This window comes from Hemicordylus capensis, chromosome 1 (assembly GCF_027244095.1).
Source record: "Hemicordylus capensis ecotype Gifberg chromosome 1, rHemCap1.1.pri, whole genome shotgun sequence".
NCBI lineage: Eukaryota > Metazoa > Chordata > Lepidosauria > Squamata > Cordylidae > Hemicordylus > Hemicordylus capensis.
Window position 1 is genome coordinate 431233689 of NC_069657.1, and position 27992 is coordinate 431261680.

The following is a 27992-nucleotide window of genomic DNA, read 5'->3' on the forward strand; positions in this document are numbered from 1 at the left end:
GCCATTCTCATTGAACTGGATGGGGCTTACTCCCAGGTAAGTGGGTATAGGATTGCACCTTTTGCACCCCACCCTGGGAAAGTCCTGCAGATGCCCATGGGAAAGCTACATTTTAATTTCAGAGCCCCGTTTCAACCCTTCAAGCAGTTCCCACCTGAAATCATCTAATTGATAAAATCAGAAGGATCCAATAAGACACTCAGCAAGATCCTCATCCAGCATTGTGTTTTTTGAGAACCCATTCCCATAATTGCTAATTAGCCCGCAGGTTACACCAATTACCACCTTACATGCTGGTAACCACCCAGCTCTTTCCAGCTCATGCAACCAAACCCTATACAAGTTAACTGAAAATCGAGAGCCAGTGAACCCCATGGGAGTCATTGCTGTTTATGGCTGGTGCCCAAGCCCCCCTACTTATCCCAGAAAATAAAAATAATAAGCCTGTGATGCGCGTACATACCACCCACACCCCACCCTCTCTTTCTGCTCCGAGATGCGGCAGGGGGTTTGCTCCAACTCGGAGCAGACTCCGACCTTTCACCGAGACGTAACCTGCTTCCGAACACATCCGAGGTCAAGGAGAGCCAACCCCGTTTCCTCCCCGCAGTATTTAAGAGAAGGAAGGCTGGCAACGAAGGGGCTGCCAGACCAGAGTGGGGCGTGCCTTTCCGGCGCTGCAGCGGGCCATGTCTAGGCCCGTGCCCGTCTCCCTTCCGGTGTCAATCCCCAAGACCAGCTCCGGCAGTTTCCCTCTACAGTCAACGAGGCTGCTTCCCTGCCCAGGCTGGGCCGGGCGAGTGACAGGCCACTGGATTCCTGGGAGCGTCATGAGGTCTCTGAAGAGCACGTGCAGTAAAGACTGCCACTGTGCATGTACAGAGTGCTCCCCCCATTCTGCTCTTCCCCAATCCCCAGTAACATTTGGATTCAGAGGGGCTCGGGGTTTCCCAAGGCAGCCCGGCTCCCCGTGTCTTTGCTTGAGAAAAGTGTCTCCTTCCCTTCCAAGCGCCGGGCTGATCCAGGCTGCCTGAGCCGCAGACTTCCGTCCGCTCACCACGAAGGACCCTCCAGAGTTACAGCCGCCGCCACCGCCTTCGCCCTCCCGTCCCGCGCCGGCTCCAGGTCGGCCCCGTCCCACTTCCTCCCAGCGGCGATACCTTCTTCATGATGCCCGTTTTCCTCTTGCTGAACGTGGTGTAGCGCCGCAGCTTGTTGTCGATAAATTCCATCTTGATCTTGACGCGGCCGCGGGTCTTCTTGCCGGGCTTGGCGCCGCTCACCGCCCCGCTCACCCCGCCGTAGCCCCCGGCCGCCGCCGCAGCTGCTGCAGCCGCCGCCGCCACCGCCGCCTCATGCCCCACGAGTTCCATTTCGCCCAAAGTCCGCTTCATCCCGCGCCGATCGCCCCCCAGCTCCTCGTCTTCGGCCGAGTCTGACTCGCCCTCGCTACCGCTGCCCACCGCCGAAGCTGCCGCCGCCACGTCCCGGTCTCGCTCCCGCTCGAGGCGGCTGCCGACCGGCCCCTGGCCACTAGGCGGGCCCGTCCCATTGCCGGGCCCCCGGACGCCTGCACCACCGCCGTTAGCTCCTCGCGGGATCCCAGCGCCTGGCCGGCCAGAGGACGTCCGCGCCATGCCCATGACCGAGCTCCGGGGCAGGGCAGCAGCGCCGTTCCCGGCCTGGCTTGGTAACATGGTGTCGCCGCCGCCCTCTAAGTACGAGCGGGACTAACGTGTCGGGTCAAGCCGGAGCTGCCATGGCCCCCCACGCCGGCGGATCCGGCCCGGCCCCCTCTTCTCCTCCTCCTCCTGCTTCTCGCCACCGCCCGCCTTCCTGCCTGCCCGCTTGCTCACGCTACAGTGGGGAGCCGCGCCGGCCCGGGACACCCCCCCGCCCCGCGCTACCTTCCCCCCATATAAAGCGATACAATGTTGCCTTTTATGGCGAGGACGCTCCTTATATGGTGAGAGCCGGCGCTTTGCATCTATTGGCCATCCCCTAGCAGGACCCGCACGCCGTTGGCTGGAGAGGGCCCAGGTCGGCGGCCCATTGGCCAGAGGGATAAGGGCTGATTTGCATACATTCCAAAAGAGCTGCGTTCGCGACGACGTCAGCCGGAGGCGCAGCTCTTAAAGGGAAAGAGCCCTCTGAAGGAGTAGCTTTTGAATGTTGCGACCGGAGCGGGAGGGAGGAGACGCAGAGCGGCGAGTGAAGCTTTAGCAGAAGAACAGATGGGTAGACAGGAGAAATTATCGCAGCAGGGCCCACCAGCTGGGGAGTGGGGCAGCTTGATTCCCCCCCCGCATGTTTACTTGGAAGTAAACCGCACCAAGTTCAGTGGAACTGGCTTAAGGATGCATAGGGTTTGCGGACCTGCATGTACACAGAAGACTAATAAGTCGCAGGAAAAGGGTGCATCCCATACGTTCAAAATTTGACTCAGGGAGTCAAGAAGCAGCATCTTCTCGAAGAGAGTCGGAGCTCTGCAACAAATCAGGGGCTATACTGGTGTCACAACCGGTCACTGAGGACTGAGACCTCCCCTCATCCAAACCACTTTTGATTATCGAGTAAGTAAGCCCTAGTCCCAGTGCTAAGAGAAGCCAAGATCACTTCCCTGTCTGACTCCTCCTGACCTGGGATAGGCCAAAATCTATCAAAGGCTTTCCAGAATCAAAGGTCTCTGGAAACATGCAATTCATTTATTTATTTAACATACTTTTATACCGCCCAAAACATACGTCTCTGGGCAGTTTACAACAGAACAAAATAAATGACACAAAAAAAAACAATCAATCAACTTTACTACAGTCACAGACCAGCATAGGTAATAATACAGCAAAACAGAAATTTATTATTTATTTAATTATTTAAAATATTTATAACCTGCCCCTCCAGTGCAATACTGCTCGGGGTGGCTTACAACAATAACATAGACTTGCTACATATATGCATACAATTATCAATTAGTATAAAAATATCTAAAAAGTATAAAATAGGCTATAAAATATACTAAAGGGGAAAAGAGATAGCTAAAAAATAAAAGGAGACCACTAACTCATAAGGAATAAAACTGATGAGATAATTAACTAATATAAGCAATATGTAAAAATTGGTCTATAGAAAAATACAACTCTAATAGGATGAGAAATAAAATGTTAAAAGTTAACTACGAGTTAAACGCATCTAAGAAAATATAAGTATATAAAAAGACATATTAAGATATACTATAAGGTACAATGGCCCAGAACACCCCATTGTTCCCATGAGAAACACAGGGCAGGAAGCCATAGTCCAAACAGAACATGATGAAACAGACTGGTTCCAGATCAGCAAAGGAGTAAGACAGGGCTGTATATTTTCTCCTTTATTCAATTTATATGCTGAACATATACTGAGATAAACTGGATTGGAAGAAGATGAGCATAGTTTTAAAGTTGGAGGAAGAAACATCAATAACCTGTGCTACGCTGATGATACCACTCTGATAGCTGAGAATGCAGATGATCTGCAAGCTCTAGTAACTAAAGTCAAGGAGCACAGTGAAAAATCCAGAGAACAAGTGGTAGGCCGTACCGCTCCAAGCAGCTTGTCCACGTCATTAGGAATCACAGACTGAAACTCATCCAACCTAACACTGCAAGAGGGATCGCTGGATACCTCCCTCACAGACCCTGCAGAAATAGTGGAGTCCAAGTCGGCCCGAATACAGGAGATTTTATGATATAAAGCAATGAGTGTTTTAGAGCACTATTATAAAGCAATGAGATTTTTAGACCCCTGCTAATTGTGCAAAGACACACCTTTTAAAGTGGCAATTCTCTTATATTTAGCAGGGGGAGAGCAACTGGTCCTATTCAACCCCAGCACAGCATCCCTCCAATGGCTGTTGCTGGTATATGCCTTATGTTTCTTTTTAGATTGTGATCCCTTTGGGGAGAGGGGACCATCTTATTTATATATTATTTCTTTTTCTATGTAAACTGCTTTAAAAACTTTGGTTGAAGAGCGGTATATAAATATTCATTGTAGTAGTAGTGGTGGTGGTTGTGATGGTGGAAGAGTAGGGGTTCCCAACCAGTGGTTCGCCAGATGTTGCTGAACTATAACTCCCACTACAACTACAATAAATTGTAGCTGCTTCGGGGTGATGGGAGTTGTAGTTCAGCAACATCTGGTGTACCACAGGTTGGGAACCCCTGTTTTAGAGAGAGGTGGGACCTCAACAATGCCACTAGAGGAAAGAGAGTTATCTCTGTCCACAGCTAAACCCAGAGGCCCATTACCACTCTTACTAACTAGAGATTATCAAAAAAGGAGGGGAAGGGACAAGGATGGACTGGGCGCGCTGAGAGGGTGGTGGAATGTATGTGGGGAGGACACCGGGTTTTGAGCAGAATGGGTAATTAAGGGTGGGAGTATTCACTGCTCCCGAGTGCAGCGGGGCGCAGGGGCGTCCCGCAGATGGTGTGCACCAGGAATATGCCCTGTTGCCCTATGGGCCAGTCCAAGCTTGGGAAGGGGTCTACTGAGCCATTGAGCCTGCCAGTTAGCAGCACTGGTGCCAGAGAAAAGGTAATAATATAGGGCTTTTAAACATTGGCATCATGTAACTACAATGCCTGGAGAGAAGTACTGGGGTTGTGGGGGAGAAGGGTAAAATTCATTAATCTTCCAGCCCAAATTCCAGGGCATTTTGTATACGTACACTTTCCCTACATCCTGGATTGTCCAGGCTAGGGGTTCCCAACCTGGGGTACTGCTGGTGTTGCTGAACTACAGTCCCCAGCATTCCACACCACAATAAATTGTTGCTGAGGATGATGGGAGATGTAGTTCAGCAACATCTGGAGTACCACAGGTTGGGAAGCCCTGGTCCAGGCCAATCCTGGACATGTAACAACCCTTGTTCATAGCAGCAGCATTAAAAAAAATCTCAGCTGGTCTTGTGGTAGCAAGCATGACTTGTCCCCTTAGCTAAGCAGGGTCTGCGCTAGTTGCATATGAATGGGAGACTAGAAGTGTGAGCACTGCAAGAGATTCCCATCAGGGGATAAAGCCGCTCTGGGAAGAGCAGAAGGTTCCAAGTTCCTTCCCTGGCATCTCCAAGACAGGGCTGAGAGAGATTCCTGCCTGCAACCTTGGAGAAGCCGCTGCCAGTCTGTGTAGACAATACTGAGCTCGATGGACCTATGGTCTAACTCAGTATATGGCAGCTTCCTATGTACCTATGGCCACAATACATTTACTGACTGATAGACAATAGTGGCAGCAGGAACAGCTAGTTGACTGGGGAAAGGATGCTGAAGATTTCCTCCCCAGGACCCCAACTTTGCTGCCACCACCCACATTTCAGGGAAGCAGAGCCACATACCACCATTGTTCAACAATATCTGGTATTCCAGATCTGTCATTGCAAGGGCAATACCTGCTTTTACGACTGTGGTAGAGTTTGCTTTTAAAAAAATGATGATGTTATCTGTATCTTTTTAAATGTTATGGGCTGCTTTGGGCATTCTTAGATGGAAAGGCAGGTTGTAAATATTTATAATACACACATACACATCATCTACCTATAAATCTGATTTTATGATCACGAACTGCTTTGAGAACCATTATGGCTGAAAAGTGGGAGGCGAAGATTACTAGCTAGAGAACTAGAGAGCGAGATAGATTACCCATCAGCTGTTCTAAACATGTTTATAGTTATACCAATCTTATAGTGTTATAGAGTTATAGCGATCTTGCACAAATAGCTGCTCCTATGAGTAATGCTGGAAGAGTGAATTCATGCCAGATCATCCCTTATCATGAACAACTGCATGTTGCAGGCCTGTACTGCAGATGACCAAATAGTTAGAACAGGATTTCTTAACCTTGGGCTCCCCAGATTTTTTTGGACTACAACTCCCATCATCCCCAGGCAGGGCCTTTGTGACTGAGGATGATGGGAGTTGTAGTCCAGCAACATCTGGGGGGCCTAGGTTAAGAAACCCTGAGTTAGAACATAAGAACAGCCTTGCTAGTGTAGTGGAGTGTAATAGAGTTGAAACTGAGGCTTAAGTTTATTGAACAAAGTTACTATTTTTATTACTTAACTATAACCAAATCATAAACAGCCCTACTCTGAGTGAAAGATCACCCTAAGAGAAAAATGACTCAAGAGTCCAGTAAGAAAAACAAACCAGCCAACTAGTCAACAGAACTGATGACTGACACCAACGTTCTAAAATCTACCACTGGCCTATACACAGCTGTAGATACAATACACCTGTGGCAAGAACAATGACAAATGTATATACACAGAAATCCCAACACCTGGATCTGGCCCAGGGCCCGTCCAGCATTCTGTTCCACACCGCAGCCCACCAGACTGAGTTCTTCAGAGCACACGACAGTGACAATCCGGTCCCTTGCCTCAAACATTGCTGTGTGGACGGGCAGGGCAACCACCCCGGGCCCCACTCTCTTAACCCCCATTAGAATGAATTGGAAGGGGACCCCGCACGGGCTTATTTGCCCCAGGCCCCGCGCCCAGCCAGGGCTCTCTAAGGACAGCCCTGTGGACGGGGCTGTAGCTCAGTGATAGAACATCCATTTTGCGTCATCCAGAAGAGGGTTCCAGGCAGAAGCGTAGCTATAATTGAGCGAAAGGGTTCAAAGAACACGAGCCCCCAGCTCCTGAGGGCCCTCCAGCTCCACCCCTCCCTATTTTCTTCATTATCTCCCTCACTCTGGGGGGCCACCAGAGAGAGGGATGAACATGGGCCCCCTCCCCGCTAGCTATGCCCCTGGTTCCAGGATTCAATCCCTGGCATCTCCAAGCAGGGCTGAGAGATTTCTGCCTGGAATCTTGGAATGCTGTTGCCAGTCAGTGTAGACCAGGGCTGCACAACTCGGGCCCTTCGCCTGTTTTTGGACTACAGTTCCCATATTCCCCAGCTACCATAGGCAATGGTCAGAGGTTATGGGAGCTGTAAATTTAACGTTTTCAAAAGGGCTGAAGTGGTGCTCTGATGCAGTGAACGCACCTCCGGCGGGGTGGGGCGCAACAGCGGGAGGCACCTTTAAGAGTAAATTAATTCGGTGCTCACCTCCGAGGTACCTGAATGCTGTTCGGAGCTGCAATGTGCTGCCCAGCAGTCCTTACAGCGGGGAAGCGCCTCCGTCACTCACCTGGCCGCTGGCGGGGGCTCAGCTCTGTGGAAACCAGGTGAGTGGCGGAGGCGCTTTCCCGCCGTAGAGGCTGCTGGGCAGCACATTGCGGCTCTGAACAGCATTCAGGCGCCGCCGCCGTGGAGGTGAGCACCAAATTAATTTACTCTTAAAGGTGCCTTCCGACGCCTGCCCACCCACGTTCACGGGCCGCCACTGCTCTGCTGTAGAATATACTGAGCTAGGTGGATTAATGGTCTGACTCCGTATAAGGCAGCTTTATACATTCCTATGTAAGGACGTGGAGCGGATTACCAATTTGGGGGATCTAGAGTATTTAGTTACAGTAATTTGCTATTGCCATTGAAAAGCGCTTGTGGGAATATCACACAAAAGCTAAAAAGCAGACCAGGTCCACTTGGGTTATGTGCCAAGGCCCTTAATTTGTCCTGCCTCTCTGTAGTATTGATGATGGTGGCTGATGATGTACTATAGAACTATTTTATTACACCACAGTAGGCTTTTGCTCCCATAGTCAACATCTGATTATTGTAGCTTGGACTGGGAAAGAATTCGCCCCAGGTCAAGTTGACTGGCAATTTACACAGAGAAAGGAGCAGGAGAGTTTCACTTGATAAGTCTTGGTGCTCAATTAATTTGCAAACAGTTGTGTGGGGTTTTTTTTAACATCTTGCCTTCATCCATCTCCAGCTCTTGTGCAACTTTGGCCGTCCCATTCTTCCCACTTGTGGCACTTAATTTGAATCTGGTTTGACTCCACATTGAGGTGTCCTTCAATATAAGTCTTTGACGGCTTAGTGAGATGCACCCTGTCTCAATAGGGGCAGCTGGATTAATCTCCCTTTCCAAGGTCTGTTCTATCCATCTAAAATAATGGCAATGTTTTGTTTCATGGGCTTAGTACAACTCTTTCTTTATATAGCACCATTTATGTGTCTTATACTTTACAGTGCACAAGAAGGCAGGTCCCTGCCCTGCAGGGCTTACAAACTACACTTCAAACACATGAGAGACAAGCAGAGGCGTAACTATAGGGGGGGCAGGGGGGACACGTGCCCCGGGCGCCATCTTTTCTGGTCACGTGGGGGCCGCCGCCATGACCAAATTTTTTTAAATTTTTTTTTTAATTTTTTGTTAATACAAATGTTTCCTGCTCAGTGCAGCAGCGCTGCAGCAGTCAAGGGAGCGCGCCGGTGCCCCCTTCCCCATGAGCGGTCCCTTCCACGCCTCCTGCGCCCCCCCCATTGCTTTGCTGGCGCCTGGCAGCCAGTCATTGGCCTGGCTTGGCGGCGGCAGCGGGCGCTTGTGAGGAAAAACCTAAGTATAATGTAGTACATTGAGGGGGCGGCGGCGGGGGGCACGGTGGGGGGGGCGCCATTTCAGTGCTTGCCCCGGGCGCCGTTTTCCCTAGTTACGCCTCTGGAGACAACAGAAGGAGAGGCCAGGGTAAAGAGGGGGAAATGTTATTGCATATGTATAGTGTGGTATAACCATAAACATGTTTAGAACCGCAATCTTCACTCTTAAAAAATAATAATAAATTAAAGTCAGTGTGAGACCCATTTCCCACTGTGCTGACCTCTGCCTAGTACTGCACTTTTCTCAGTGCTGGAAGGACCCTTAAAGAGAGACAGAGCCCTCTCTTAAGAGCTCTGTGGAGAAAGCACTGGGAAAGGCTACACTTCCTAGCACTTCAGCCAGGGACTCAAGAGAGCTCTGCTTCCCTTAAAGAAACACATAGACACACCCAGCGCTGAGCAAAGCGCATCCCTGCATGGTGGGAACTTCCACATGGTGCCAGGGGGACTGTGCATATTCAGCTTCAGCCAAAGCTTACAGGGACCCAATAAAGAATTGGTCAAGGAGCCACACTTCAGGTTGATGCGGGCTGTCCCTGGCTCCTGGACCTGACAATAAAGAATGACGCTAATCTAGAGCAATATAAAGCTTAGTCTAATAAGATCTCCTGCCCACTGTGGGTAGCTTCAAGGGTTGCGCAATGTGTTGATGCAAAGAGAAGGGACAAGCATCCTCCTCCACTGTGTGAGGTCTGATGTCTGTGCACCTAGAAGCAGCAGGAAGTGTCACCTAAAACTGTGAGGGGATTTAGAGAAGGGGAGGAGAGGCTCCAGTGACTGTTGCTGGTGTCTATCTTATGTTTCTTTTTAGAGTGTGAGCCCTTTGGGGACAGGGATCCATCTTCTTATATTTATTTATTATTTATCTGTGTAAACCGTCCTGAGCCATTTTTGGAAGAAATTGAATTATTATTATTAATAATAATAACAACAACAATAACCGGAAAAATATACAAAAAATGCCAACAAGGAAATAATGATCTGCTATTACAAATCTAGTCCAACTAGAAGAGGTTATTTAAAAAGAATGTACCAGATTTGGAAACAGAAGCATCCAGATACAGAAATAACAGAACAAAGGCTAGCAGACCAGAGAAGATTCATAATAAGAAATAAAGTATTCACAGAAGTTGAGCTGGAAGAACTGCAAAGAGCAACACAGGCTCAAGATATTACTACCAACCGAAGAAGTTGCTCAGGCGCAGGTGGAGGAGGTGTTGGAAATAGAGGATGCCACCGTTGCTGAACTGTTTCAAAATCAAAACCAGGCAACCTCCCCTCTGCCTTCACCTCAAAAACCCAAATGCCGTTTAACAGAAAAGCAACAAGAACTAAAGCAAAAAATAACTGAGCACATGAACCAAACAACCACCAGGGTTCAACTTCCAGCTCTAAATACAGTTGCCAAAAACAACTTGCTCAGGCATTAAAAGATGTCAATGCTGCACTTGCAGAAATAACAACCAATAATTTGCAAGAAACAAACCAACTATGTACAGTGCAGCAAAAATAACAACACAAGAGCTCGGATATAAGATCAGTGGACCTGTCAAAAAAGAAAGTAGTACATCACCTAAATGGAAGATTAGATTAAAAAATAAAATCGTCAGGCTTAGATCAGATGCTAGTAAATTGAAAGATATGAAAGACAAGAAGCTGAAGAATGAAAACACCAAACAGTATCTGCTCCAAAAATACCACCTAGATTCAAGGAAAATTAGAGAAGTCCTGGAAATAATAAAGCAGCAAATAACAGCAGTGTCAAAGAAGATTAGCAGATATGAAGCCAGAATTACACAACACAGGCAGAATCTCCAATTCCAGTTGAATCAGAGATGTTTCTACCAAAGCATAGAAGGAGAAACTGCAAGAAACTTAGAAACACCAAATAAAGAAGAAACTGTGCAATTCTGGGCAAAATTATGGGACTCCAATAGATTATAATAAAAAAGCAGGCTGGGTGAAAGAGGTCAAAACATGTAACCAACAAATGCAAGGTCTAATAATAACACCAGAATTAATAAGTGAAAGAGCAAAGAAAATTAAAAATTGGACTGCACCAGGCGACGATGAACTGCATGGCTTTTGGCTTAAACACCTAACAAGCTTTCATGCCCTCACACCACCAGGGCATGAGCCCCTGGTGGTGCAGTGGTAAAACTGCCGCCCTGTAACCAGAAGGTTACAAGTTCAATCCTGACCAGGGGCTCAAGGTTGACTCAGCCTTCCATCCTTCCGAGGTCGGTAAAATGAGTACCCAGAATGTTGGGGGCAATATGCTAAATCATTGTAAACCGCTTAGAGAGCTCCGGCTATAAAGCGGTATATAAATGTAAGTGCTATTGCTATTGCTATTGCTATAAACAACTATCAATCACATCAATCACAGTTCAATCACATTTTGCAAGGAGGTGATATTGAATAATGGCTAACAACTGGGAAAACTCAGCTCATAATGAGACCCAGCAAAAGGTGCAGCTGCAAGTAATTATAGACCCATAACCTTCCTGCCAACCATGTTCAAATTATTAACTGGAATAATAGCAGATAAAGTAATGCAACACTTATTAACTAACAAGCAGCTTCCAGTTGAACAGAAAGGAAATTGCCCAAACACCAGAGGCAGAAAAGACCAGCTGCTGACTGACAAAATGATTTTAGAAAATTGCAAGAGAAGAAAAACAAATCTAAGTGTTGCATGGATTGACTACAAGAAAGCCTTGGACTCATTCCCTCACACATGGATACTAAAATGTTTAGAAACAACTGGTGTCAGCAAAAACATTCAGATATTTATTTAAAAAGCAATGAGCATGTGGAGTACACAGTTAATCAATGGCGAGACACTTGGACAGGTTAGCATTAGAAGAGGAATTTTCCATTTCCATTTCCATTTCCATTTCCATTTCCATGTACTACTTTCCAGAGGGCCGCCACCCCTCAGGGGCCACACCTCACGCCCCAGTCCACCACCACCTGGCATCTGATGTCAGATGTGGGAGGCCACACGGCCCCATTTGGGAGCTAAATCGTCCAGGAGCAGCTCTCCCTGCCTTTAAAAGGCAGGGAGAGTTGCTCTGGCCAGCCGATTTAGCTCAAAAACAGGGCCGTGTGGCCTCCCACATTTGACATCAGATGCCAGGTGGTGGTGGACTGGGGCGTGAGGTGTGGCCCCTGAGGGGTGGCGGCCTGGATTCTTTGAACCCATCTGCTCAGTGGTGGCTCTGCCCCTAGCCTTGCGTCTGATCCAGCAGGGATGTTCTTATGTTCCAAGGAAAAAGGGGTTGGGGAGTTCAGAGGCTCTATTGCTGCAGCCACCCTACCCTCAGCAGTGCAGGTCCTGCCATCCTTACCCTACTCTCTGTCTCCCTGAGAGGCAGCTTTTATCTGTGCTGCGAGGAGCTTCCCTCTGAGACCAACCAAGCCTGACTGCAGCCATGCCAACCATTGCACACACCACTTACTTCCTGTTTGGAGTCTGGGCGTTTGAGAAACCAAAATGGAGATTCCCGCCTGAGCGGCTGCAGCAATAACAGAGCCAAGAGAGGGAGGGAGAGAGGGAGGGGGTGGAGACAGAGTGCGTTTAGGGGGAGGAAAGGCCCTTGGAGGCAGGCTCTGCTGCTCACTCAAAATTCCACCCAGGGAGCTGCAGCATGCACCCCCTCAATAACTGATGCGCTAGGCCAGTGTTTCTCAATGTTTTTGGAGTCATGGACCGGTACACTCTTTGTCCACACTTTCCCGGATCAGCAGTTAGTAAAGGGGTTGCCCACTCCCTCGCCACACACACCAAAACAATTTCAAGCCGGAGGGGCACTGCTGCTGTGAGCTCTCCAGAGCTCATTTCTAGGCAGGCAGCCCTCGCTTCTGGGATAACACACTCATTTAGCTTTTTCAAAATGAACGTTGTCCCAGCAGCGAGGGCTGCCTGCCTAGAAATTAGCTCCGGAGAGCTCCCAGCAGTGGAGGCCCACACCAGCTCAAAATTGTTTTGTGGGGGCATTAGTTCCTCATGGGCCAGCACGGACTGGCACTCAACTGCTCATGTACTGGTGGCTGAGAAACACTGCTCTAGGCTACCACCTGGGCCCTGCCAGAACTTTGGGTACCAGGTGCAAAAAAAAAAAAGAAGAAGAAGAAGAAGTAAGAAAGTCTAGCAACTGACCATACTTTTTTTCTTTCCCCAGAAAGTGTGCTTCTTGTTTAGGAAAAGAATAATAAAGATGCAAACGAAAAAAGAAAAAGGAAAGGAAATCTGAACACACTTTCTTTCGGAGATGTACTTGTAATTGTGAGAACCATGAGTTTAGGAGGGGAAAGTATGTTCCAATCCGTTGAGGGGTAGGGCTTTTTGGGATGGAATCAATACTGTGTTAAATGGCAAACATGGCCTTATTTAGCTTGCTTTGAGGGGGGAATCTCCTCCTCCTTGGCTCTGTAACATCAGACTACCAGACTTTGATTTATTGAAAACCTTGGTTACAGGCCCATAACTCATATGCATGCCTGCATGCTTGACTTTCAGCATTTGCAACTGTATTTTTGGTTTGTTTTTGTTTTTAGGATTGTAAGCTGAGATTCAGCATGTCCTTTTCTAAAGTTATGACAGTAGTAAAAGACTGGCCTTAACAAGATTACCAAGAGTTCTAGACATCATTATTCAAAAAGAACAAACAAACAAATGTAAACACAGACATACCATTACAAAATTTTAAATACATTTTCCCTTTAGAATCAGACAGAGTTTTGCAAGATTGGCTATGCATTGGACGGCTACCGTCTCTGACAGCTCGTGAGGAGGGCATTAAGGTGATTAACTCCTCCCGTTTGCCTCCATTTAGGTCAGTGTTTCCCAACTTGGGTTCCTCCAGATGTTGCTGCACTACAATTCTCATACACCCCAGCTACAATTTTGATATGGCTGGGGATGCTGGGAGTTGTCGTTCAGCAACATCTGGAGGAATCCATGTTGGAAACTACTTGTTTAGATAATACAGGTTCTAGCCATGGATAGACCGATCATCCGTTAATTTGCCCAGTGTTCCATTTGTCCCTTTGTTCATCCAGGTCCTTCTGAGCCATTGGATTAGTTCTATGGGGATGTGCATCCCATTTGGGGTCACTAATTGCATGTGGACAGAGCTGAACAGGGCATAACTACCATTTGACATGGGGAGGACAAACGTCCCTGAGCCCCTGAGGGAGGGGAGCCTGCTGACAGCATAAACAGCTTGTTCTTTACTTTCTCGCCTCTCTGAAGAAGTGGGGGCACAGACCCATCTTCAGTTCTTGTCCCAGGGCACACTCCAAATTGGCTATGCCGCTGGAGCTGAATCAGGGCTATCCAATATAAGGTTTATGCATTGAGCATTACTTCCAAGACAGACACAGCCTTTCCAAAACATGTGTAACTTTTTGGCAACTCTCATATCTTTTTTGAGAAACAGACTCGTAAACCCTTCATACATTATATTTGACATGGGAATTATTTTTCAGGAGTGCACAGGTTACTTACAAACATTGAGTTGGGAAGGATTCAAGAACGTAGATTTCGACAAGCGTAGCAAGTTGATAAAATGATAATACTCAGTTTAAAAAATGGATGGAAAAACCAATTAGAGAAGGATTGCTATTTTTAAGCATGTATTAGCAGTAAAGTCCTTGTGCCTACCAACTATTCAGAGCCAGTTAATTTCCTCAAAAGCTTGTCTAGAAATGGTCCCCTGACATGTAATCTCCTCCCACCTCAGCTAGCCAAGTGAGCCCCCCCTTCAGCCTCAACAGTCCTCACTTGAATTTTGTGAACAAATCTAATGTGATTTGAAAATCTGGTTCCCACAGCAACCGTCAGGAGCTCGATGGAGAATCTGTCACTTTACAGGATGCTAAATTCCATAATATTATTTCCTGCTGCATTCTCTGGTTCTGCTGCCATGGAAATGTGGGCAGAACATGCCTCCAGAAGAGGTGTCCTTGGCAAAAACAAACAAGAATCCTACTTCACATTTCCCGGAGTGTTACCTGCTTAAATGAGTGCTGAACATTTAAGAGCAATAGTCAGAAAGGTCTATATAGACTGAGAAGTTGTGGCACCTTTTAACTGGGTAATGTAGAAGAGCCATCCAGAGTTCCACACAGTGATCCAAGTCCTACGTCTCCTCTCCAGGTCAATTCAGAATGTGTTCAGAAAAAGCATGTGGCGCAGTCCTCCTGGGACTAACTGTAAGAGCTGTTTAACAGTGGCACTGTCTGCCTTGTGTAGACTCAGGGTCTCCATTGTTGGAGGTTTTCAAATAGAGGGTGGATGGCAATCTGTCAGAAATGCTCTAGCAGTTTCCTGCACTGAACAGGGGACTGGTCTAGGTTTCTTCCAACTGCCATCTTTATGACTATGTCACTTCAGAATGCAGGTGGATGGGCAAGTGTTGCCTGGTCATCAGTCTGGAATCTTTATGCTGTTCCGCTCACACTCAGCCTTCATTTCACACAGCCCACACCCCCTTTCTTTCACAGCATGACGACAGGGGCCCAATTTAAACATGTCTGAGGACCAAAAACATACCTGTGCAGGACTGTACACGCCCAGCCTCTTGTTTAAGAGGAGGTTGCCTCATCGGTTAGCACATCAGGGACCCATAAACTGGGTGGGTGCTGCATGCACAGCAGTTGAGGGTAGATGTGTGTCATGCCATAGTGCCTGTTGCTCATCCATCATCAGATTTCAACTCAGGCTGACAGCACTTCTCAATCCAGGGAAATGGCTTACCTTTTTGTACCCCACATGCCTTAGGGGTTCTGCTTGCTTGGTGACCTCAGGGCAGCTGCAAAACCCATCTTTTCACCCAAGCTTTCCCAGCTTTTTCAAACTGTCTGTTTTTTAATTGTATGGCTGGTTTTTAATCGTTGCATTGTTTTAACTTTTTGTGTATTTTAATTGTTTTATGTTAACCACCAAGAGACAAAAGTTTGGGTGATATAGAAGTTAAACAAACAAACAAACAAACAAAGGTCCCTCAACACCTAATGTAGTCAAAAGGGGTGGTTTCCTCCTCCCTCCTGTTTTATACCACCATCACCACCTCAGGCATGTCAGATTTTCCACAGCACTTCACAGTGGTGATGCAAGAGGAAAGCAGAAGCTACAACAGAGGTACAACAGAGGAAAGAACACTTTCCTCCTTTCCAGCCATACAGCACACTCTCCCACTCCTGTTTGAGGCTCCCGTGCTGCCCTCCTTCAGGCAGTTGGCACGCATATTCACCAGCCTTAGATTCTTGTATATTTTCACCCAAGCGTGCAAAAGGTTGTGCGTATACAAGAACTCCCACACACTGGCAGTTCTTGGGGCTGATCACATGTGAATGCTTCATTTAAAACAAACACGCACTCCCCTCCACGCAGAACACTAGTGCATCAGGAAAGAGGCCAGGCTGATGTACCTTTTTTTCGATGTGCTAGCTTTTTAAAAAGTGTGTTGATGCAGGAAGTGGTACTGTCCCAGGAACAGCCCTAGTTCAGAAGTCTTGGTCCTTTCAGTAAAATCCAATGTGCCATTTGCTATATTTCCTCTTAGGTACCTAAACATGGAATTTGGGGAGCAGACACCACCATTACATTTCTAAGTCTCTCCATGCAGTGGATAGCATGTTGGGCTTGGACGTGGGAGAGGAGACATAGGTTCAAATTCCCAGTCATTTCTGGTTGACCTTAACCAACTCAGTCTCAGCTCAGTATAGCTCCCAAGATGGTTGCAAGGATAAAGACAGACCTGTGCACCAAAATATACACAAGACAGAGAGACCAAGATCTATTTTTATTTGGTGATATGACTTTGCATGGTTTCCAATAGTCAAATTTGATGGACTTAATACTGATAAAAACAGTGATTCAAGTTATTTTCCTACTTTTCTGTAATATTAAGTTCAAATAGCATGTCCATACAAGAAATAACATACCACTAAGTTAGCAAATGCAAATCCTCTTTGTTCTTGATTCTACGTTTGAGAAATCCCACCCCAAAATAAGAATGTGTGGCTACTTTAAAAAAAAGTGTAAAGCACTATGTTCACTGCCAAAGGATATAAATTCGTGTATCTTTTACATAGAAGCTGGTTGCCTGTCACTGCAGTGATGTCATAGAGGGCCCATTCACATATTATGTTCAACACTCATACAAGTGTACAGTGTTCAAGAGTACAGACCTGTACACAGGTACAGTCATTCACGTTATGTTGAACGCAGATACAGAAGTACACTTCCTATCTGTACCATGCATTTGAAGGGCCTGTATGCAGCTTCTCTTTTAAAATGAACACAGGTACAGTCATTCACACAAACACATGTACGAGTGTACAGATATCTGTACACTCTTACAGCATACTGTCTGAATCAGACTAGAGCACTGGTTTCTAATGGGGGGGTGGCCTCCAGATGTTATTGATGCTTATTTATTTATTTTTCAAATTTGTAGACTGCCCCAAACTTCCGTGTCTGGGCAGTTTCCAACAACATAAAACAAACAAGTCTTTAGAGACTTTTAAAAAGTTGTCAGATGGGGAGGCTCTTATTTCAGCATGGAGTGCATTCCAGAGTCTCGAGGCAGCAACAGAAAAGGCCCATCCCTGCATAACCACCAGACGGGCCAAGGGCAACTATAGACAAACCTCCACAAACGTTAACCAGAAACCCAATTCAATTTATATCACATGTTAGTACTTTACACAATTGTACTTTCATTTGTTCAGCTCCTATACTCCGATCAGGTACTCTTATGCAGAGAATAGCAGAGTGCCCTCAAGTGGTGAACATCCAAAAAGACATCCAAAATGGAATCATACTGCCTGAGGAGCGGTAGAGAGGTGGCCCAAATAAACTAGCCGAGAGATATTCCAGTCAGTAGAACAAAGCTACCCAGGACAAAAGCAAGGTGCAGAGTCTTCAGTCTCAAAAAAGGAAGCTTGATACTTCTATTTCCCACGCAGCGTCCAAAATAAGAAATGGCTGACAACATTCCATTTGCACCTGAGGCACTTTCGTGAGGAAACGTGGCGAGGTGACCATTTCCAAGGCTGGAGATTAAACACTGGGCCCAAGGTCATTGGTCTCTCTTAATTTTTTTCATCTGTGCAGAATGAGTTTTGTTCTGGGCGGCAGTATCAAGGCACTGTGTGCGCAGATGCATTCAGAATGGGGCCTTCCTGATTCAACCTGAGCAGGATCTAAAATGAACCGAGCAGACATCAGAAAACCTGTGAACGTGCGCATGCGCGCACGCCTTAGGAACATAGGAAGCTGCCATATACTGAGTCAGACCCTTGGTCTATCTAGCTCAGTATTGTCTTCACAGACTGGCAGCGGCTTCTCCAGGGCTGCAGGCAGGAATCTCTCTCAGCCCTATCTTGGAGATGCTGCCAGGGAGGGAACTTGGAACCTTCTGCTCTTCCCAGAGCATCTTCATCCCCTGAGGGGAATCTCTTGCAGTGCTCACACATCAAGTCTCCCATTCATATGCAACCAGGGCAGACCCGGCATAGCAATGGGGACAAGTCATGCTTGCTACTGTTACCACAAGACCAGCTCTCCACTGTTCGCCTTAGAGGGAACAGTGCCCAAGGATGTCCAGCAGCAAGAAGCAGCAGCAAATGGCAGGTAAGAGAACAGAGGAACCGGAGAGACGTCCCAGCTCCTTTAGGGCTGCATGGTGAGGAGAGGGGGACCAGCCAGGATGAGGCGCTGAGTCAACATCTTGGCCCAGATCAGTGGACCCTTTCGACAATTGACACCTGAACATAAGAACAGCGCTGCTGGATCAGGCCCAAGGCCTATCTGGTCCAGCATCCTGTTCCACAGAGTGGCCCACCCGATGCCTCCGGGGAGCCCACAGGCAAGAGGCGAGGGCATGCCCTCTCTCAGGCGAGCAGCAGCAAGAGAGGGCATGTCTGTGGGCTCCCCAGAGGCATCGGGTGGGCCACTCTGTGGCACAGGATGGTGGACCAGATAGGCCTTGGGCCTGATCTAGCAGGGCTGTTCTTATGGCACCCATTTGACAACTGATTTTATTATTTGTAAATGACCATTATTAAGTTAACACACACAACATACCCACACCCCTACATGCCCATGGACACCTCTGTGTCCCCAGCCTGGAGAAGGCATGGTGAGTTGAAGGCAGAGCAGAGGTAATAAACCACATTGCCTCCACGTTGCTCCCAAGGGGGGCATGCAGCTGTGGGGAAGGCGCATTGATGGATATTTGTGATAGGGGTCTAGACGTTTCCCTGCCCCAGCCCTGAGGAGAAGGTGCTTGCCCGGGGGTGGTGGTGGTTGTCACTGCTTTCCCACAATTTCACCCAGCCAGGCCAGAGGGCCTGAAGTCTTGTAGCGACTTCTGCTATGGAGTCCCTAGACAGGCCATGCTTAGCCCAGAAAAGGAGTTTACCAGGTGGCAATAGGCCTCCTGCTCTTGTCCTGCCCAGCTCGGAGAAAGCTGTCATGGCAGGGAATCCCAGAATCACAGAGCTAATACCATTATTGTGGCATTATGTTGTAAACCGCCCAAAAACTTGTGTTTGGGGCAGTATATACATGTTTTAAATGAATTAAATAAAAAAGTATGGACCAGTTTCCACCCCATTCTATCCCGTGTGGCCACTGAATACCCCCTACCTGCTTGGTAAATGGGGCATAGGCTGCCACCAACCTTGGTCCCAAGTCTGTGGACAGTACATCCTTTCACTTCCTTCCTAATCCATGAAGTTTCTGCTAACTGAGCAAAGCGACACCTGGGGAAAGCCGCTGGCCCTATCCACCCCCAGCACAGCATCCCTCCAGTGGTTGTTGCTGGTGTCCATCTTGTGTTTATTTTCAGGGAGCCATCTTTATTTATTTATTTATATTTCTCTATGTAAACCACTTTGGAAACTTTTGTTGAAAGCAGTCTATAAATATTTGTAGTAGAAGTAGGTGGTCCATTCCCTTCTATGTTGGGAGGGGAGGTGGGAGATGGAAAAGTATATTAATCTTTTTCAAAGATTATGTTTTACTTGCTTTCAGATGTCTGTACACATGAATATGTGTTTGTGTGAATGATTGTGCCTTTTTGTTTGAATGGCTGTGTTCAGTTTAATAGTGAAGCTGGGTACAGACCCCTCAAATACATAGCACAGATAGGAAAGCCCTATTCAGATGTTATGTTCAACACTTGTACAAGTGTACTGTGTACACAGGCACAGTTATTCACTGTACCCATGATCTACATGTGCACCCATATTCTAATACACTGTACCCGTATTCTACCTGTATACACTTCACAGTTGTATATATGTTCAACATAATGTCGAGTAGGGCTTTAAAGAATGAACAACAAAAGTTACACACACACACACACAACACTCTACACAGCCTCTGCACCTGTGACCCAACCTGGTGATGAAGCAGGGCTACTTTGGGAAACACTGAGCCCCCCCAGGGTTTACTTTTCACGTGGTCCTGCCTCCTGACTGAAGGCTATCCCAAAGGATATTGATATATTCCGATATTGCTTCTTGGGAAAATGAGAATCAATCCATCGTTTCAAATGGAGACAGGTATATCTAAGCAGAGAAATCCAATATAGTCAGCACCAGTCATTCAATCAGAGGGAAATCTTCAATCACATCTAACACCATGACAAACTTAGGTAGACCCACTCTCCAGATAAACTGACAGCCAGTTTTATTTGCACATGATGGTCTTTTGATTCTCAGCATTTGGAGTGGATCCCTACTCTCACCATAGGGTGCATTCTTCACTTACTTTCTCTCACCAAGGGTAGCAAGTTCAGTTATTGTGAACCCTGCTCTCATCATGATTTCCTCCTCCATATTGCATCAGACAGGACCAGGCTTCAAAGACTGAGCATTAGGAGTGGACCCTTGCACCACCCCCAAGGTAGCAACCCCACTTGAAGTTGCCCTGCTAGCAGTGACCCACTACCCACACCAGGCCTTCCTGAGGTAGACCAGCTCCCATAAATCATGCTGCACTATGGCTGCAATTTTGACCCCAAAGCTTCTATCCTCAAGCACTGTCTCTTACTCACATGCTCTAACCCACTTGGTTGAATCACTCTTCCATGGGACAAAGAGAGGCAAAGGGGATAATGATAACAATGCTCTCCTGGCCTCTTGATGTTCCTGTCTACAAATCTGGTGGCTGTTCTAACCTACTACGCCACGGGCGCTTGCATTTAAGAAATCTGTAATATAGCCCCATAAGGCTGTTGCTATTAAGATAGCCAGAGACACCCTGAATAATTAAAAAAGGAACTTAGAAAGGCAGGTTATAAATTGTAAGGTTTAAAAATTCGTATTTTTACTGTTCAAGTAACCATCCTGTCACATAATCCCTGAATTTTCACCTTAAAGCATCTCCCTAAGCTTTCACTGCTCAATAGTGTTCCCACTTTATCAGCGAGAAGCTGAGGCTGAGAAAGTGTGACTGGCACAGCTGGTAGGAGCACAGAATGGGGCCTTGCCTTACCTGGAGCATCTTCCTTGTGAGGCTAGGCTACAGCATGTGGGGCACTTTACCTTGGAAATTAGGCGACTATGGGGAGACATGATCGAGGTGTATATAATTATGCATGGAGTGGAGAGGGTGGACAGAGAAAATTTTCTCTCACACACACACAACACTAGAACCAGGGGTCATCTCATAAAACTGAAGGTCGGGAAATTTAGGACTGACAAGAGGAAATACTTTTTCACACAGCACATAATTAATCTATGGAATTCCCTGCCACAGGATGTGGTGATGGCCACTAGCTTGGATGGTTTTAAAAGAGGCTTAGACAGATTCATGGTGGACAGGTCTATCAATGGCTACTAGTCTGGTGGCTGTGGGCCAACTCCAGACTCAAGAGGCACAATGCCTCTCAATACCAGTTGCAGGGGAGCAACAGCAGGAGAGAGGGCATGCACATACCTCTTGCTTGTGGACTTCTCAGAGGCATCTGGTGGGCCACTGTATGAAACAAGGACTATTATTATTATTATTACATTTATATCCCGCTCTTCCTCCAAGGAGCCCAGAGCGGTGTACTACATACTTTAGTTTCTCTTTCACAACAACCCTGTGAGAGCTGAGAGAGAAGTGACTGGCCAGTGGAGTCACCCAGCTAGTTTCATGGCTGAATGGAGATTTGAACTCGGGTCTCCCCGGTCCTAGACCAGCACTCTAACCACTACACCACGCTGGCTAGATAGGCCTTTTGCCTGATCCAGCAGGGCTGTTCTTATGTACCTTCATGGGTAGGTGAGTAGCCTGTTCTGTCACTCAGATTTGAGTTGTCACAAACCCAAACAGTCTCTCTCTCGCTAGCTCGGCAGACATACCCTGGAGATTAGAAGCTGCAGTTGTCAGATATCATCAGAACTGAACAAATCCATCTCATTTAGGCTGTCATGGTTATTTATAGTGATTTTCTGGGTGGTGTGTGTGTGTGTGGGAACTTTCTTTCTTCGTTTAAGGAATGTCCCCCCGCCACGCCCAACCCCACAACTTGTGGCAAACCATGATTTGAACATCTAGACCATGCTCTGCTTTTATAGCTCAAGTTTTCCATGTTTAATTGTCAGAAACTGCTGCTGTAAACCTTGTGGTAGAGCTGCTCTGCACTTTTTGAAGCAAGTCTTAAACCCAGTTCTTTGTTTAGAGGCAACTGCTAATGTAATCACACATGAGTAATTCTGCATTTAGACTGGCCTCTATCCAAAAGTTGGACACCATTTTGGCGGCTTCTTCTTTTTGGGGGGGGGGGGTAGCAGAGGAAATGCATGGGAGGTATTGCCTTGTGTGAACCTGCCCTGTGGTTTACGCATACTTCAAGGAGCAGCTACTTCTGTGGGATTTTCATACAGTGCAATATTCAATACAGAATGGCAGATTTGCATGTTACTATTATATTTACAGCTGAAATATAGCTAGTGGCATAAAAGGAAGTTTAAACAGCAGCAGTTTTAGTCTCAGTCTATTACCTAGTCTGATCTGTCTTTCAAGAGAGAGTTGGGCAGAATCAATGCGTAGATTCTTCTTGTGGCAGAGGCCTCGTCTGGATAACCATTCAGGCTCAACCAACTTAAGAGTCTAGAGGGGAAAGCCACTCTGTATATACACCCTGTCCTAACATAGCTCAATCTAGTTCTTCGTTTGAACGTGTCCAAGGAAGGGGCGGGGGGCAGAATCACTCTTAACACAAGCTAGGAAACACTCCCTGTGATTAGATTCTTCCTTAGTTTCAAAACCCTTCAAGGGAATATGGCAAACACAAAGTCTGAATGCTGACAGGTCCCTCTCTTGCCGCAACTAAATTGGGATGGGAGTCTCTTTAAACAAAAAAAAAGTGTGTGGAGGGTGGAGTTAGTAGAGAAGCGTGCTAAATGGGTGTGATTAAATGCAAGAGGGGCTAGGTTTATCAACCAACATTGCTAGCACTTGATCCAATTCATTCAGGTGGATTGATGGGTACCAATTTGTATCCATATTGTCTACAGGGGCGCAGCTTCAATAGCATGGACAGATCCAAAGAACCCGCACTGCCCTGCCTCCCAGAGCCTCCTGGCCCCGACGAGGGCTGCCTTGCTTGGCTTGGCTCCCTCACGGGGCAGCGCTTCCCATCCCACGCATGGCATTCCTGCTTCCCGAGCACAGAGGGATGGAGTTGCTTCCCAGGCTGGACCACACTCCCCCCCCCCCAGCAACGGCGGAGGCACGTTCACTCTCCCGCCAGCAATAGTCTCCATAATCAGGTCAGCAGCTGGAAAGCAGAGGGAGCCAAGTGGCACTCCAAGGGCAGCAAGGTGCTCCAGAGTTTCCACCCGGGCCGCCTTCAACCTTGCTATGCCACTGGTTGCCTGGATATACATGGGGTGCTTTGGCACTCATCAATCTGTATGAAAAAATCAAAGTCTGCATAATCCAGATGGCTGGCTTGTTGCATGTCCCAAGCGGGGGAAAGGTACCATTTCCTCTCTGGAACACTTGCTATGTTCCTGGCCGTATGCTAGGATACCTAAGCAAGACCGTGAGATGGGGAGAAACGTCCATCTTAGAAACAAGCCTCCAGTCTTAGTCCAGAGGCCTACATGCCCTTCGGCTTGGACAATACGTTTTGTAGGATTTTTTAAACAGTACGTCTGTGTTAGCCCAAGGAACCTTATCGAAATGTTTATCCAAGACAATGCTTCTTGTAATGTAAACTGATTTGATTAATCAACTAAAAGCATTTTAAGGTTGTAGAAAAAAATCTGGACAATGTGCATACTGACAAGGTCCTACTGTTCTACACCATCTTGGGAGCCTCCCCACCCCCAACCCCAGTGCAAACCTCCCCATGCAAAAGAACTCTGTGCTGGTTAGCAATATTCACACTGAAGGAAGGAAGGAAGCAGAAAAGTGACACAGAGGTGTTTTTTGGTTTTTTTTAAGAGAGGGACTCTTTATTAAGAGCAGCATATAAAAAAAAAACCACCCTCTTGGCTGTTCTACCCTCCACGCAAGCAAACTGAAACTAAAATGTCTCTAGGCTGCAATTCCAGTAATAATAATACTAAAAAAAATACTAAGGCTGAGAGGTGTCAACATTAAAAAAAAAAGGAAAACAAATATTGCCTCAAATAATCATATAAAAAGGCGGCATTGGATAGTCAGGAAAGCAAGTGAAAATCTCCTTCATATGCCAGGCACTTAAGTGTTCTTTGCTCCTTTTGGATATGTTGGGAGGTGCCAGAAAGCCTGACAGACGGACAGTTCCAGGAGAGAGAGAGAGAGAGAGAGAGAGAACTGCTTAATAAATATACAGCTTCCTCACTGACTTAAGAGGAGGACAGTGTGTGTGTGTCTGGGGGCATGTTAAGGAAGAGTCCTCCTTTCCAGTGTGGGTGGACACTAGATCCTGTGCGAGGGCCGGAGACTGCTTCCCAAGAAGAAAATGGCAGGCGTATGTTCATGGAGAGCACCATTCACCCCCTTCCAAATGGGGCTACCAGCCTGGCCTTGGCAGCTGCTCAAAGCCTCCTGGTCTGATCACTGAGGTGGGAGAGTTCAGAATCAATCAGGCGGTGAGGGATTGACACAGGAAGCTGCCTGATACTGAGTCAGACCCTTGGTCCCTCTACTCTTTACTGCCTACACTGACTGGCAGCAGCTCTGCCAGGATTCTTTTCCAGCCTTACCTTCAGATGCCAGGGACTGAACTTGGGCCTTTCTGCATGCAAAGCAGAGGCTTCGCCACTGAGCTATGGCCCCATCCCCTAAGCCAATGCAATAACTGAGCTAGACCATCCAACGTGATGCTGGACATGGTCAAGCAGACAGCTCCCCTAGGACAACACAAGGGGGTCTTGCTGCCTTGTTCCGGCCATCTCAGCATCTCCTCCTCAGGAGACAGAACCCCCCGATGCCCCCTCCCACCAAGTCAAGATTCTGTCCTGGAAGGAACCGACCTGTGCTTTAAAAAAGAAGAAAGGATTCAAGAAGGAAACTGCTAGATGTGCCAAGACAGAGGAGCCCCCAAACCTGCCACAGGCTTTTCATTGTGAGCGACTGGCCTGTGGTGGCTCCCAGCATCCCCTGTAACTCGTGGGTATGAAGTAGCCCTGTGGATATTGGAGGTAGAACCTAGAGGAATGCAGCCTAGTCAGGCGCAGGGGCTGGGGCCTGATAAAGAGGCCTCAGGCAGAGGGACAATGTCCATGACCTTTGTCCATTAGTGTAAAAATCCATGGTCCCTTTGGGTTTGGACCCCGGGGTCCCACTCGAGAGTCTGTAACAGTCACCTGCCAAAACTAGGCTTTGGCCCCATCCGAACCCCAGCCACAGGGGCCAGCGTTTCTGCGCTCAGGCCTTGCTTTCAGATGGGCTCTCCCCAAGCATATTGGCAATCTCGCTGAAAGATGGGCGGTCCTTTGGGCTGGGAGCCCAGCAGCGCTGCATCACCTTGGAGAGCTTGGAGGGGCAGCCTTCTGGGTGGGGAAGCTTCATCTTCCCAGACTGTAAACCTGAAGACAGAAAGAGCGGGGGGGGGGGGAGGGAGAAAGTGAAAACAAGGAGAGAGAAAAGACTGCCTGGCTCCGTTCTTGGAAAGGATCAGGCAGGGAGCCTCTCAATAAAGTCTGCCTGCCAGGAGCCCTTTATGCCCTGCACGAAGAACGGCTGTCCTCCTCCCTCACCTTTACTGAGCTGCTCTGTATGCAGACTGTCTTGCTAGATCCCCTGCATATTAGCAACTCCACTTTCCTTCAGCCAGCCACATGCTTATCGCCAGTCTGGCTTTACTTCTCATCAACTGCTCCCTCTTTCTCTCCCACTCCCATCCTATTAATGTTCCTCCTTCTCCTCCTCCTCCTCTCTATCATGTCAGAAAGAACACCAGGAGCCTTAAGAGATGGTTACAACCCTCATACCACCCACTTTCAGGTCAGGGAACGAGTGCTGTGGGGCTGTCATGGCTGCACATACTTCCTCCTCTAGCTTTATGGGCCAGGAGAGGTAGCATGGGCAAAACGGTGCTAAATTGTGCATCAATTTTTGTCAGAGGTGTGTGTGTGTGTGTGTGTGTGTGTGTGTGTGTGTGTGTGTGTGTGTAGGAGGAGTTCCATGGAGTCCTGTCCAAATGAGAGAAAACCACTGTGCTCTCTAGAGGGAGGGATTGCTAAAAAAAAAAACCCAAGAGAAATCACTATTCAGTGCAGGGGAGCAGATATCTGAATATACACCATATCGTTCGACATGCATTTATCTTCCTTTGGGTGGTGCGGAGAGGCAGCACAGGACATCCTCTTAGGCAAGAGACTGATAAGGTTTGCCTCTGTAGACTCTTTTTCAAGTGATAGTCATGAAGATATGCAGCAGACTCATGACAATGCCATCCCTTCCCTGAGATCTCCCGAGGCTTCTTGTGCCCTCTTGTCCTCCTCCTGACCTCAGAGAGAGCCATCGGCGTCTGATATGGGCAGTAGCTCTCAGAATGCCTTGAGAATGCTGCTTGCCATATCAGATAAAATAATCCTACCTGGCATTTAAATAGCACTTTAGAATAATCTGAAAGCAATGCATAGACATTATCTCTTTGTTATTGTAGTATTATCATCCCCATCGTGCAGATAGTAGGCTGAGGTTGTGTGTGTGTGTGTGTGTGTGTGTGTGTGTGTTTGCTTAGAGAGACTTGGAGCCAGGAACTTCTCCATTTGTAGTTCAATCTTACATACTAAACTACACCAGCTCTAGGAAAAAGGAGCAGCCAGAGCTGGTCAAAGCAGGAAAAGTAGTATGAAGCCTGCTATATGGCTCAATGGGGTCAAGATCTCATAGGAAGCTGCCTTCTACTGAGTCAGATCATTGGTCCATCTGGCTCAACGTTGTCTACACAGACTGGCAGCGGCTTCTCTAAGGTTGCAGGCAGGAGTCTCTCTCAGCCCTATCTTGGAGATGCCAGGGAGGGAACCTGGAACCTTCTGCATGCAAGCATGCAGGTTCTCTTCCCAGAGCAGCCCCCATCCCCTAAGGGGAATATTTTACAGTGCTCACACATGTAATCTCCCATTCGAATGCAACCAGAGTTGTCCCTGCTTAGCAAAGAGGACAATTCATGCTATTGACCACAAGACCAGTTCTCTGTGGTGTGAGGAGCAGCATGTTTGTATTGTATTATGGATATGCAGAGTTTTGCCAACCCCAACATCCTATGAGCAGAACACTGACATTCTGTAATTGGACTTATGCAAATTTGCTCAACTGACATCCTGTTTGCTGCATATTTTAATCTCAGAAGAGGTTAAGTGAGGTGCTGAGGGATGTGTAGTAAGTCGGGGGAGAAGGCATCAAAACAGTGCTTCATCCCTCCCCTAACGTAGGATTGAATCTAGACTTGTGCAATGGGGAAAGGTCCTCCCCCCTCCTCTCCTCCACACTGCAGCCCATCTCACTGGCTCAAGGGAACATCATCAGTGAGGAGTCACATACCTGTTAGCACCTCCTCATCCACCAGCTTGGAATAGGGCATTTCCCCAAGGGTGAATATTTCCCACATGACGACCCCGAAGGACCAAACATCGGATTTGGTGGAGAATTCATCCTCCAAGACAGCTTCCGGTGGCATCCAGCGGAGAGGGATCCAGGCTTGGTGGTAGTGATAGTATTCACTGCTCATGGGAAAGCAAGAGACAAATCAACACTGCTCCAGAGAGCCAACTACTGCCTTCAGCCCCAGCTAAGCAAGAGAGACTTGCAGTTGTCCTTACCTGTTGTAAACATCCTTGCTGAGGCTCAGGCTGGACACCTTGACCTGCCTTTGTGCACTGACAAGACAGTTCCGAGCGGCCAGGTCTTTGTGTACAAATCTGCTGTTGGAGAGATGCTCCATCCCCAAAGCGACTTGACAGCAGAAGGATACCTGCACAAAAAGGCATGCATCAATC

At 47.5% G+C, this 27992-nt stretch overlaps 2 protein-coding genes and 1 long non-coding RNA gene across 10 annotated transcripts in view; 1 reads left to right on the forward strand and 2 right to left on the reverse strand.

Annotated features, from left to right (window-relative positions):
• SRF (serum response factor) overlaps nucleotides 1-1697 on the reverse strand; it is a 100908-nt gene extending 99211 nt beyond the window's left edge. For 6 of the 7 annotated variants that reach the window (XM_053313049.1, XM_053313041.1, XM_053313025.1 and 3 more), the window contains exon 1: nucleotides 1161-1697. In XM_053313049.1, coding sequence (XP_053169024.1) covers nucleotides 1161-1697 — 537 coding nt within the window. Of the gene's footprint in view, nucleotides 1-463; nucleotides 576-1160 lie in introns of those variants that run through there. The other variant, XM_053313058.1, reaches the window with a different exon arrangement.
• A 147-nt stretch (nucleotides 1698-1844) lies between these two features.
• Nucleotides 1845-13171, forward strand: LOC128352466 (uncharacterized). The gene is made up of 2 exons (XR_008320431.1): nucleotides 1845-2573; nucleotides 12725-13171. It is a non-coding gene; the product is annotated as an uncharacterized LOC128352466 (long non-coding RNA).
• A 10819-nt stretch (nucleotides 13172-23990) lies between these two features.
• Nucleotides 23991-27992, reverse strand: part of PTK7 (protein tyrosine kinase 7 (inactive)) — a 153145-nt gene continuing 149143 nt past the window's right edge. For both annotated transcript variants that reach the window (XM_053313098.1, XM_053313091.1), the window contains exons 18-20: nucleotides 27816-27967; nucleotides 27538-27716; nucleotides 23991-25574 (exon numbers count right to left, since the gene is read on the reverse strand). In XM_053313098.1, the coding sequence (XP_053169073.1) occupies nucleotides 25414-25574; nucleotides 27538-27716; nucleotides 27816-27967 (492 nt within the window). In that variant the 3' untranslated portion in view covers nucleotides 23991-25413. The remainder of the gene's footprint in view (nucleotides 25575-27537; nucleotides 27717-27815; nucleotides 27968-27992) is intronic.